This window comes from Leiobunum rupestre, chromosome 4 (genome assembly GCF_980474605.1).
Source record: "Leiobunum rupestre chromosome 4, qqLeiRupe1.1.hap1, whole genome shotgun sequence".
NCBI lineage: Eukaryota > Metazoa > Arthropoda > Arachnida > Opiliones > Sclerosomatidae > Leiobunum > Leiobunum rupestre.
Window position 1 is genome coordinate 74,114,060 of NC_143387.1, and position 12,874 is coordinate 74,126,933.

Below are 12,874 nucleotides of genomic sequence, written 5' to 3' on the forward strand. Positions count from 1 at the left end.
GAGTTGCTCATATAGATCCTAAATCAAGGGGTCATACAAAACTTAAGAAAAAAAACCGAACAAATCAAAACCGATATAACCGATCTCACGAGAAACCTTTTCGATGTCGGGAAACTCCCTAATTTTAAGATCCCGGCTGGGCCCCCAGTTTGTAACGCTATTTTAATCGATAAATATAATTCCTTTGAGTTTCCCTCTAGCGTTAAAATGTAATATATATATTCTCGGAGCTTATGAACATTATAAAACTAGTCTAGGGGTATGTTATTAAATGAGGGGTATGTTATTAAATGAAATCTAAAATATCGTTCCAATAGTCAATTTTACAACACTACTTACAAACGCTAAATAATAATAAAGCGCACAAAAGTTAAACTCAAATCAATACACATCAACAAATAATCCCCGACAATCCCAAACCCCAGATGTCTAAAACTACCCCACCCACAATTCAAATTATCCCCGACACTCTTAAATAAAATATGTGCATTCTGCGAGCTTGGATCGGATGGATCCTATAAGAATCGTCTGAGCTTTTACTATTTTTAACCGCCATGTTATGGCGCTAGCGGCTTGCCGTAATCAATGAATGGCCGCTGATTGGCTGAAGCTTAAGCAAAGACTATATAATCATTACTCTTTGCTACAAAATGTCCTGGCGTCAGGTTCCGCAGTGGACCGGCGCATTCTAGGTAGGAGTATAAGATTTCTATGTGAGTTCCACACTACGGCTTGTTGGTATGCGATTAGCCAAGTTCGCTTCTATCTTGACTAACTGGTATGCTTTTTAGTATTTGCCTTTTCTGACTGGTTAAATCACACAATCCCAGAAACGTTTGTCTCCTGATTGGCTCAAGTGATTAGTAAAGCTCAGATTAAAGGCAACCCCCCTCTTAGCCCTAGATGAGGGTAATGATATATAGTTAAATATTCATGGTTGAAATTAACACTTTAATGCTACAATTAATCAAAGGTACCAGTATTTTGATAAAGTAATCCACCAAATTTCTTAATTACCACATTTATTAAATAATAATGTTTTGATATTTGTTTTCTACAACTCTCATTCAAAATACTTTAAATTATGTTTCAAAGAAACAAAAAATGACTAGGGAAAAAATGCAAAAAATAAATTTGGCTTGAAAACTAGCCCAAATAAAAAATATTTCATAAAATGACTAGCAAGAAACTCCTTGTTATTTCAATTTCTTAATAAAAATTCTAATCTTTAGAAAATATTTCTTAATCATTATTTAAGGGTTTTGACCATTTTAAAGATAAACCAGAATATTGTTTATTAGAATATTAAATTAGTCAATCCCTTGGGGGGGTTTTAAAAACCATTTAACAACTGCGGTCTTCTTCACTGCCAGCTTTCAATCCCAGAGCATCTGGATTTCCAAGGGGGTCCAAATCAGCGAATAAATTAAACCAGGCGCTCATGTCTTTTTTACTCTTAAAAATACAAAGAACACAAAAAGTTAATAAAATTTACTACTATATGGACTATAGAAATCTTACAAGGACCCTTATAACCCAACTAGGAAAGCAGAACCAGCGTTATAGAAAGGCGTGCGAGGCAACCGCCTAGGGCCCCCCAATTTCAGTGTCACAATATTTTTAGGTTCTTATCTCATCGCTTACGGCCTAGGGCCCCCGCACACTGTAACAACAGGCCTGTGGGAAAGTCAGGGATCCCAACCCCAACAGGGTCAGGGAGGTAAATTTTCAAGTCATATTTAAATTTAAAATAAATTAATAAAACATTTTTCCTTGTTAATTTAGCGTTTTTAGATACGAAGCAGCCAACAAGAGAAGCTCATTAACATTATACATTTAATTAAACCCATCCCTGAAACAGTTTGTCATGGTTTTTCATTGTCTTAAACTCTCATCCTGTACAATCTATAAAAAAAACAAATATCAATATCACCTTTTTTGACAAAGAGGCAGCTGACATGGGTTTAGAGTTAAATTTGGCTTTCTCCAAAGGTGGAGGTGGCATGACGGAATTTGATGACAATGGAATGTGGTTAGTAGCTGTTAGTGGGATGTACAGGAAGTTTTAGGGTGAAAATTAGATGTTTTAAAATTGCTAGATAATTACCAGCATCGTTAAGGGAACAGGCTGCGAGGTTAGAATTCATTTGCAGTAATTGGGAAGGGAGAAAACCCTGACTGCCATTCGTGTTTGCAGGGTTTTGTTGCCAACTTAAATCCTTCATTAAGGAACTGTTTGTTCCTTCCATTCCACTTGTTTCGGAACCATCAACTTTGATATCTTGGTTCTTAGTATTGTCTCCTAATGAATCATCAGCCCAGTTTGTAGCTGATTTCATTGGTGAATCATTTCCGAAAGCGGCTTGCCAATCTGCAGCGAAACTTCCTTGATGGTTGTTTTGGGCCAAGCATTGTAGTCCGGTCGAAGGCCCATTCAAAATATCATTAAGCAATGTTAGATCATCCTTGTCACAATCGTCTATTTCAGGGTTTCCAGTCAGGAGATCAGTTTGCCCTGAAATTACGTTTCCCATTCCATTTATATTCCATTAAAATACTAGGCTAACCAATAAACTTTATGTTTATAATTTAATATTTAACGTAAATGTGTCAGTTCCTTGTCTTACTGAAGCAATTTCTAAAATTACTATGTTTTTGATGGACTTCCAATGGGAGAATTACTATGTTGAGATGATTTTTGGCGTTGCTCCCAATCCCCATCATGTTATAAGAATAAGGTCCTTCCCCCCTTAAAAAATCTAATCAACCCAGTATCTAATTGGTTTTTGAAACGTGACGTCTTCTGACGCCATTGAAGCACACTGTGATGGAATTTTCCAGTACCCCCTCTCTTGATAGTGGGAATTCAATCATTATGTCCACTGATCATCTTAGCATAGTTATTCTCCCTAAATATAAATAAATACATTCTTGGTATTATCATGAAATTATTCATATACTCATATTGCCTCACTACATTGTGGCTGTCACAAAGGCAGGACTAACGGGGAGACTACCCGAGGTGATAATCACCGATTTAGTTGAAACTAAGTGGGTATGTAGACCTTATAGAAACATGAAATTTCACCAAGGGAAAAGTTGCAATGGGCATTAGTTTTGCCATGGCAACCGAAAATGTTTTGACAACACAGTATGTTGAAAATAACAATCTGATCAATTTTTACATATTTTGACCAAATTGACCAGAATTCATCAAAATATCATAAAATTAATTTCATTTGTCAATTTCGATATATTTTTTTTTTGGTTTTGAAATTTTAATTTTTTTTTACATTTTTAGAGCTCAGATTCCCATGTTATTTTCAATGGGAAAATATACATACTGTGTTGTCAAAAACATTTTCGGTTGCCATGGCAAAACTAATGCCCATTGCAACTTTTCCCTTGGTGAAATTTCATGTTACTATAAGGTCTACATACCCACCTAGTTTCAACCAAATCGGTGATTATCACCTCGGGTAGTCTCCTCGTAAGTTTATTCATTCTTATGACATAATTTGCCACTCTTCACTAACCACAGCTAGTGATTTGTCATTGGCTATTCACAGTTACACAATATTCTCAGATTCAAATTCCTTGACTATTTCCTGACCATTTAAGTTATATTTTTGTTTGTTAATTTCCACTAGGCAATAGTAACAATACCATGGCATGAAGGGTAAAGATCTGCCCCTGTGACAGGCTGAGGCTGTGAAAAGTATATATTTATGGGTGTATGTGAATAAATTCATGGTATAATACATATGGTTGACTCATTGTCATAGTGAGGGCATGTTGGGAGGAGTATTACTGGTGGGAGATAATTGGTTTTTAACTTGCATATTTTCTCGCTAGAGGAGTTTATTTTTTTCGTTATGATGTCATTTCTAAGTCATGTCACACAGCTATCAGTAATTATTTCGACTAACTGACATTTGTTGATCATTATTATACTCACAAGAATTTTTAGCTTGGTTTGATTTGGGCACTATTGGAGGGTTTGTCTTCGGTGGACTGCCTTTTAAATTCAGAAGGGGTGGTTCATCAGGAGTTGGTTCATTTTTGCTCTCCATTCCTATTTGGATATTGTTTAATTCTTTAGCTGGCGAGTTATACAGATTCTGCATACTCTGGCTCTTATCATTTCCTTTGGCCAGCTCCTTTTTAAAAGCATCATCATCTTCGTCGCGATATTCGGAATCAAAGAATATTAACCTGAAAAGACCAGTTAATGTTTCAGTAACAAGGCAACAGAATATGTACCAAGATTTTAATAAATAATAAATTTATGAGATAAAATGGAGGCAGTCAGGGAAGAATAGTTACTAATGATTAATTTGGTGTTAGAATCTTCATTGTCATTCGGAAATTTCAGAGGCAGAGTATTTTAAATTTATAAAATATAAAATTTCAGGATTTGTGGAAAGATAAGATAATAATTTTTGGATATAAGTGTATGAGATTTAAGTTCAAATTTGCCCACAAAATACTGCTCTTATAAAACAATGTTTCTCTAATGCTTTCTAATGGAACAATGACGTCATGCATAAAATTTTGTTAATCTAAGCTGGAGTTTGCAGCAATTTCAGAGCAGCGCACAGAAAAATGTCACTAAAGTTCTTAAGTTATAACTGAACAACGTACTTATCCTTATCCTCATCCTCTTCTAAATCTAGCTGCGGTGAATTGGAAGTTTCTTCCGCTAGCTTCTTGCTAGGTTCAGTCAATTCCTTCAACATGTTAAATTCATAGTGCTGATAGCCTTTGAAACTATCCGCGACTGTGGTCATTGTTTTGGAAGTCTTTTCCCAGAGTTGGAGTAATGTGTTTTGATAAGACACCAGGGCGTGTGAAAACATATTGCAGCGTGAGGCTGATAGTAGATCAACTTTCTGAAGCGTGTCTACCTTCAACTTATCAAATTTGACTTTGGATTTCCGAACATGGCCTTGAACCTAGATGTAAGAAAATGCTAATCTTATAATAGTTACTCAGTTTTATATTTAAAGGTGTGGGTTTTACTTTTCTAAATTTTTCGAGTTGTCTGTTCATATCGGGATCTAATTGTTGGGAAATGTCTTTCATCCACATTAGATTTCCTCTATAATCTGTCCTCGATTTTTCCATTTTATCAACTGTGATAAACGTGTCCGTAATGGCCCTAATTTGGAATGTTTCTACTTCTTGATAGAGTCTGACTAGAGGTCCTCGTAAGTCCAATCTTTTTTGAGCAGTGTAACTTAAGGTTTTTCCCGTGGCTATCATCATTTTTCCAGCCCTTGTTTTGTCTTGCTTTCCACATTCTTTTAAAAATCGGCCTGTTGAATTTTCTTCTTGGGCCAACACTTTTTAATAATTTATTTAAAGTGAAATGATGTTAATATTCCATTCAATTTACGGTGAAATTAAGGTAATTACCCAATATTTTATCCTGATATAATTCCAATACTCTGATTAAATTGGCGCAAGATTCTTGAATAGCATGAAACATCTGCAAATAGTTTGATGGATGTCAAAAATTTAGATGGGATATAATATTTTAAAATCTTTTCAGTAATAGTTTACCTCCAATTTAGAATCAAGTTCAGCATCGCTAGCTACAATACATTCATCTTCTTTTTTTCCAAGTTTTTTAAGTACCACTTGTTTAGTTGACCAATATTGTTGTTGAACTTTGGAGAATGTTGAAGAATCCACATATCGGTTATAACTTGGTTGATACATTTTTCTAGATCGTTATTTGTTCTTCAGTCTGTTCCTTTCAAGCTAAAACGACGCCATAAACATGCCTAATTAGCGTTGCCTGTTGGCTTATCTACTATTGATTAAAGAAATTAGATAAAGCTGTAATTATCGGTACATGTACACTTGTTTATTCATGTGCATATTATAAAGTGGTAACTTGTAATGTAACCTGTAGTACATAAGCCTTTGTTATTTTTGGGGTCAGAACCGTCAAGTTGAATGATTAAAAATAACCTACCTTTTTCAATGTTTAATAATTTATGGTTCATAATTTCATACGTCACGTATTCCTCGTTACATTTAAAACTTAAAAGTATTGCACTTTAAAATTAATTTTTATTGTCCGTAATGGACACGACTGCATCTTTTATATTAATAAATTATCGTAACTAATATAGATGGCCCCAGCCGCTCCACCAAAGAGTTTTGCAGAAGCCCAAACCATGGACACTGTATCTCTAACCGGCCGGGAAAAGCAGCTTAAAAGGGGTACCCCTCACCAGGGTGGGAAATAAGGATTTTTTTGAAAGTGGCCTAGAATTAATTAACTGGACCATGACCAGTGCACGTCGTCTGCTACATTAGAATAGCGGGTTTTGTCCTTTAACGGACGATCCTAATATACCGCCTACATACCAATACATACTTTACTAACTCCATATTCTCCTAGGCCACGGCCCCCTGCACGCGCTCACGCTGCTCGCGACGATAGCGGCCCCGGCGATCGACTGAAAATTGCGAAAGTGAAATTAGTTAACTTTTTTCCTACATCGACCTTTGGCGCTGACGTAACAACTAAGAAATGGCTGGAGTATATGGCGAAAACGTTCCAATTTTTCGAGTTTCATTAATTATTACTAATTGTGTAATTTTAGGGTTATAATTTCTTTCCGTAATCTTTAAATTACTTATTAATAAAATTCATGTGTCCGCTTATCAGCTGTTGTTTTTCGATTTTATTCTTAGAGTTCTTTGATAGTAAGTTGTTTTAATATTTACAAAGTTAACTTCAATTTAAGTAAATAAGTAGTAAATGTAATGCAGATTATAAAACTTGAATATTATTTTTACAGTTAACAAAGTCAGACAATGTTGAAGATTGCTGAAAATATATGTATGAGACATGTAAGCATTCGAAATCACAGACTCACTAGTCTCACTCACAGTTCACAAATCACAATATGGGTTAGGCCTAAATGTAGAGATTCCCATTTTTTTTACCATAATTTAAGTTAAAATTGGTTTTGGTTAATTGCCTTTAATCCATTCCTGACTAAGAATCTCGATAACTTAGTAGTCCCACGCTCACATTAAAGTAATCCGCTTTTTTTAAGTAAAATTCATCAAGATTCAATTAAAATTACTGGATGATGTAGGAACATGCTGGATGATGTAGGAACATGCTGGATGATGTAGGAATATACTGGATGATGTATCAATATACTGGATGATGTTGAAATATGCTGGATGATGTGGATAAACATTCTTTTCGTTTCTGATGGTAGTTATATTCGAATTTGAGACCTTATCGTATATTGGCCCATATGTAATGCCACCAATTAAGTAATAGGTAGTGACGTACATCTGGTTCCAAATCTTAAGATTACGCATTAGCCTCACAACAGACTATCATTAACTGAAGTTCCTTAAAATGCAAACCACAAACCAATCTTCCATGTGAAGTGTATGCTACATTGACTACAAAATCATTCCTAGAGATGCTCTTAATCCACAGTTTGTATAAATTTTCATCAGCAGGTAACTGATGAAATGACACTTTGGCCTTCTTAAAAGTAGATGAACACAATGGAACAGAACAATGCTGGTATTTTTTAATTGGGTAAATTGGAGGGGCAGGTCACTTCCTTGATTAACGACGCATCTCTCAAAAGATTAAATCGTGATTATTTTGATTAAATTCAATTTAATCAGGATTATGTTGATTAAATCATGTTTAATTAATTAATATAATCTTTAAATCTGATTTAATCATGACTAAATGATTAAATCTGATATAAATGATTGAAATGATTAAATCGTGATTAGTATGATTAAATCGCGATTAGAAATTAGAACGAGAATCAGAATGATTATATTGCTGATTGGAATGATTATAATTGTGCGTGATTTTATCGAGCTTATTAGAATAATTTACTAAATAATTAGAATTATTATTTCGTATTTACCGCGCTCGATAAAATCTCGATTCGACCGATTATATTGATTAAATCGTGATTAAAATGTTTAAATCATGATTAAAATGTTTAAATCTAATTAAAACGTTTAAATCTGATTAAAAAGATTAGATCCTGATTAGAATGATTAAATCTCGTTTAAAGCGTGATTAGATTTTCTGATCTTGATTAATTAATTAATTAATTTTATTTCGGTATCTACGCTCTGCTCCGTGTTGCTGTTGAAAACTTGAACAATTTTTTTAATTTTAATTACCCTGATTTAATCACGATTACCTTGATTTAATAATTTTACTATGATTAAGACGCACCCAAAATGGAAGTGACCTGCCCCTCCCGGTAATTTTCACTTATTAAAAAAACAGGATAATAGCATTTGAGCAAAGTATTAATGTTTTATCTTATGCAAATTATAAAGAACAAAGATTGGTGAATATGACAAAAATTATGAGCAGTTATCATAATTATAGTCTTAAATAACTACAAAATACAGTTTTTAAGAACTTGAAAACTCATTGCCAATACAAAACTTAAACCATTTATGGTTAGGCTTAGCAATAAAATGTTACCACTCAAAATATTGAGATATATATTAAAAAAAAATTTTGAAATGAAAACTTACATACTTAAAAAGTGTAATTACTAATTGTTTGTTACAAACTTCTCCAAATTCAATAAAACAGTTGGAAAAAAACTTCACTAATGCAAATTCATCGCCATTGAAACGTATGTTAAACTTCCCGCCTCTTTGATAGATTCCGGTTGTTACACCAGCGTTCCAAGCGACGGAAAATCGCTGTCGCGAAAATACATGGGGAGGAAATTCTTTGCCGGGGCCGCTATCGTCGCGAGCAGCGTGAGCGCGTGCAGGGGGCCGTGTCTAGGCGCACTTACCAACAATGGCATATCTCAGAATTATAATATACACATAACTTCAAACACTTTATACCTTAGAGCTTATATTAAACATTATGTACTGAGCCATTGGAAATATTATACCGAGAATTTCAAGAAATGCAAGAATTATAAATAATACGTTAATATTACGTTTGTTTCAAATATAAAAAAAAACATTAACACAGCTATTTGTATTTCGTTAACATGCAGATTTTCATGGGGCAAAGTTTGTAAATTACCAAACTTGATTTTTCTCAACCACGCAAAACATTAATGATACGTCTACAGGGGCATGATATCTAGTCGGATACCAAGTTTGGTACTGGTTACCGAACTCGTTTTTCCCAAGAGCCAAGTGGAAATCCAGAACCAAACTTGGCATCCGACTAGATTTCATGCCCCTGTAGACGTATCATTAACGTTTTGCGCGGTTGTACGCCTAATAGTTAAACTAAAAGAAATTTACTAACTGGCCCGCATCTCATTTCGTTAACATGGAGATTTCCATAGGGCTGAGTTTGTAAATTACCGAACTAGTTTTTCCCAGGAACCAAGTGGAAAACCAGAACCAAACTTGGTATCCGACTAGATACCATGCCCCTGTAGACGTATCAACCGCGTTTGGCGTGGTTGTACGCCTAATAGTTAAGCTAATCGAAATTTACTAACTGGCCTGCATCTCATTTCGTTAACATGGAGATTTCCATAGGGCTGAGTTTGTAAATTACCGAACTCGTTTTTCCCAAGAACCAAGTGGAAAACCAGTACCAAACTTGGTATCCGACTAGATATACTGCCCCTGTAGACGTATCATTAACGTTTTGCGTGGTTGTACGCTTAATAGTGAAACTAAAAGATATTTACTAACTGGCCCGCATCTCATTTCGCTAACATAAGGATTTCAATAGGGCCGACTTGGTAACTTACCAAACTCGTTTTTCCCAAGAACCAAGTGGAAAACCAGAATCAAACTTGGTATCCGACTAGACATCATGCCCCTGTAAACGTATTAACCGCGTTTTGCGTGGTTGTACGCCTAATAGTTAAGCTAATCGAAATTTACTAACTGGCCCGAATCTCATATCGTTAACATAAAGATTTTCATAGGGCCGAGTTTGTAAATAATCAAACTTGGTTTTTCCCAAGAACCAAAGGGAAAACCAGAACCAAACTTGGTATCCGACTAGACATCATGCCCCTGTAAACGTATTAACCGCGTTTTGCGTGGTTGTACGCCTAATAGTGAAACTAAAAGAAATTTACTGACTGGCCCGCATCTCATTTCGTTAACATGGAGATTTCCATAGGGCCTACTTGGTAACTTACCAAAATCGTTTTTCCCAAGAACCAAGTGGAAAACCAGAACCAAACTTGGTATCCGACTAGATACCATGCCCTTGTAGACGTATCAACCACGTTTGGCGTGGTTGTACGCCTAATAGTTAAGCTAATCGAATTTTACTAACTGGCCCGCATCTATTTCGTTTACACGGAGATTTACATAGACATGAGTTGGAAAATTACGAACTCGATTTTCCATAGAACCAAGTGGAGAACCAGAACCAAACTTGCTATCCGACTAGATACCATAACCCTGTAGACGTATCATTAACGTTTTGCGTGGTTGTACGCCTAATAGTTAAACTAAAAGAAATTTACTAACTGGCCCGCATCTCATTTCGTTAACATGGAGATTTCCATAGGGCTGAGTTTGTAAATTACCGAAATCGTTTTTCCCAAGAACCAAGTGGAAAACCAGAACCAAACTTGGTATCCGACTAGATACCATGCCCCTGTAGACGTATCATTAACGTTTTGCGTGGTTGTACGCTTAATAGTGAAACTAAAAGATATTTACTAACTGGCCCGCATCTCATTTCGCTAACATAAGGATTTCCATAGGGCCGACTTGGTAACTTACCAAACTCGTTTTTCCCAAGAACCAAGTGGAAAACCAGAATCAAACTTGGTATCCGACTAGACATCATGCCCCTGTAAACGTATTAACCGCGTTTTGCGTGGTTGTACGCCTAATAGTTAAGCTAATCGAAATTTACTAACTGGCCCGAATCTCATATCGTTAACATAAAGATTTTCATAGGGCCGAGTTTGTAAATAATCAAACTTGGTTTTTCCCAAGAACCAAAGGGAAAACCAGAACCAAACTTGGTATCCGACTAGACATCATGCCCCTGTAAACGTATTAACCGCGTTTTGCGTGGTTGTACGCCTAATAGTGAAACTAAAAGAAATTTACTAACTGGCCCGCATCTCATTTCGTTAACATGGAGATTTCCATAGGGCCGACTTGGTAACTTACCAAAATCGTTTTTCCCAAGAACCAAGTGGAAAACCAGAACCAAACTTGGTATCCGATTAGATACCATGCCCTTGTAGACGTATCAACCGCGTTTGGCATGGTTGTACGCTTAATAGTTAAGCTAATCGAATTTTACTAACTGGCCCGCATCTATTTCGTTTACACGGAGATTTACATAGACATGAGTTGGAAAATTACGAACTCGATTTTCCCTAGAACCAAGTGGAGAACCAGAACCAAACTTGCTATCCGACTAGATACCATAACCCTGTAGACGTATCATTAACGTTTTGCGTGGTTGGTCGCCTAATAGTTAAACTAAAAGAAATTTACTAACTGGCCCGCATCTCATTTCGTTAACATGGAGATTTCCATAGGGCTGAGTTTGTAAATTACCGAAATCGTTTTTCCCAAGAACCAAGTGGAAAACCAGAACCAAACTTGGTATCCGACTAGAAATCATGCCCCTGTAAACGTATTAACCGCGTTTTGCGTGGTTGTATGCCTAAGAGTGAAACTAAAAGAAATTTACTTACTGGCCCGCATCTCATTTCGTTAAAGGGAATATAACCTCAGGTATTTGGTGTGGAACACCAACGTTTGCAGCTCTTGCCTTGGCTTTAGTTAAGCTAATCGAATTTTACTAACTGGCCCGCATCTATTTCGTTTACACGGAGATTTACATAGACATGAGTTGGAAAATTACGAACTCGATTTTCCCTAGAACCAAGTGGAGAACCAGAACCAAACTTGCTATCCGACTAGATACCATAACCCTGTAGACGTATCATTAACGTTTTGCGTGGTTGTACGCCTAATAGTTAAACTAAAAGAAATTTACTAACTGGCCCGCATCTCATTTCGTTAACATGGAGATTTCCATAGGGCTGAGTTTGTAAATTACCGAAATCGTTTTTCCCAAGAACCAAGTGGAAAACCAGAACCAAACTTGGTATCCGACTAGATACCATGCCCCTGTAGACGTATCAACCGCGTTTTGCGTGGTTGTACGCCTAATAGTTAAGCTAATCGAAATTTACTAACTGGCTCGAATCGCATATCGTTAACATAAAGATTTTCATAGGGCCGAGTTTGTAAATAATCAAACTGGGTTTTTCCCAAGAACCAAATGGAAAACCAGAACCAAACTTGGTATCCGAATAGACATCATGCCCCTGTTAACGTATTAACCGCGTTTTGCGTGGTTGTACGCCTAATAGTGAAACTAAAAGAAATTTACTAACTGGCCCGCATCTCATTTCGCTAACATAATGATTTCCATAAGGCCGACTTGGTAACTTACCAAACTCGTTTTTCCCAAGAACCAAGTGGAAAACCAGAATCAAACTTGGTATCCGACTAGATACCATGCCCCTGTAGACGTATCAACCGCGTTTGGCGTGGTTGTACGCCTAATAGTTAAGCTAATCGAAATTTACTAACTGGCCCGCATCTCATTTCGTTAAGATGGAGATTTCCATAGGGCCGACTTGGTAACTTACCGAACTAGTTTTTCCCAGGAACCAAGTGGAAAACCAGAAGCAAACTTGGTATCCGACTAGATACCATGCCCCTGTAGACGTATCAACCGCGTTTGGCGTGGTTGTACGCCTAATAGTTAAGCTAATCGAAATTTACTAACTGGCCTGCATCTCATTTCGTTAACATGGAGATTTCCATAGGGCTGAGTTTGTAAATTACCGAACTCGTTTTTCCC

General features: G+C 36.2%; 1 protein-coding gene and 1 long non-coding RNA gene across 3 annotated transcripts; one reads left to right on the plus strand and one right to left on the minus strand.

The window, feature by feature from the left end:
• Positions 1 to 1,005: 1,005 nt before the first annotated feature.
• On the minus strand, positions 1,006 to 6,137 carry ICA69 (islet cell autoantigen 1-like protein). 2 transcript variants are annotated; one of them, XM_090174248.1, is made up of 9 exons: positions 5,984 to 6,137; positions 5,566 to 5,766; positions 5,419 to 5,491; positions 5,023 to 5,345; positions 4,645 to 4,955; positions 3,959 to 4,215; positions 2,108 to 2,515; positions 1,934 to 2,040; positions 1,006 to 1,455 (listed from the first exon to the last, which is right to left on the minus strand). In XM_090174248.1, the coding sequence occupies exons 2-9, from the start codon at positions 5,722 to 5,724 to the stop codon at positions 1,345 to 1,347; spliced, it is 1,749 nt and encodes a 582-aa protein (XP_090030374.1). In that variant the 5' UTR covers positions 5,725 to 5,766; positions 5,984 to 6,137; the 3' UTR covers positions 1,006 to 1,344. The 2 variants fall into 2 exon arrangements, with proteins under 2 accessions (XP_090030374.1, XP_090030373.1); XM_090174247.1 differs by having other exon boundaries at positions 5,566 to 5,914.
• Positions 6,138 to 6,391: 254 nt separating this feature from the next.
• On the plus strand, positions 6,392 to 7,868 carry LOC149949035 (uncharacterized). Its single transcript, XR_016480550.1, has 4 exons — positions 6,392 to 6,723; positions 6,819 to 6,870; positions 7,122 to 7,246; positions 7,501 to 7,868. It is a non-coding gene; the product is annotated as an uncharacterized LOC149949035 (long non-coding RNA).
• Positions 7,869 to 12,874: the final 5,006 nt, after the last annotated feature.

Coding starts and splice junctions, on each gene's coding strand:
- ICA69 (XM_090174248.1), bottom strand. CDS start 5,724: ATGTATCAACCAAGTTATAACCGATATGTGGATTCTTCAACATTCTCC. Junction 4,956..5,022: donor AACTCGAAAAATTTAGAAAA/GTAAAACCCACA, acceptor TCTTACATCTAG/GTTCAAGGCCATGTTCGGAA. Junction 1,456..1,933: donor CTGCCTCTTTGTCAAAAAAG/GTGATATTGATA, acceptor TGTATTTTTAAG/AGTAAAAAAGACATGAGCGC.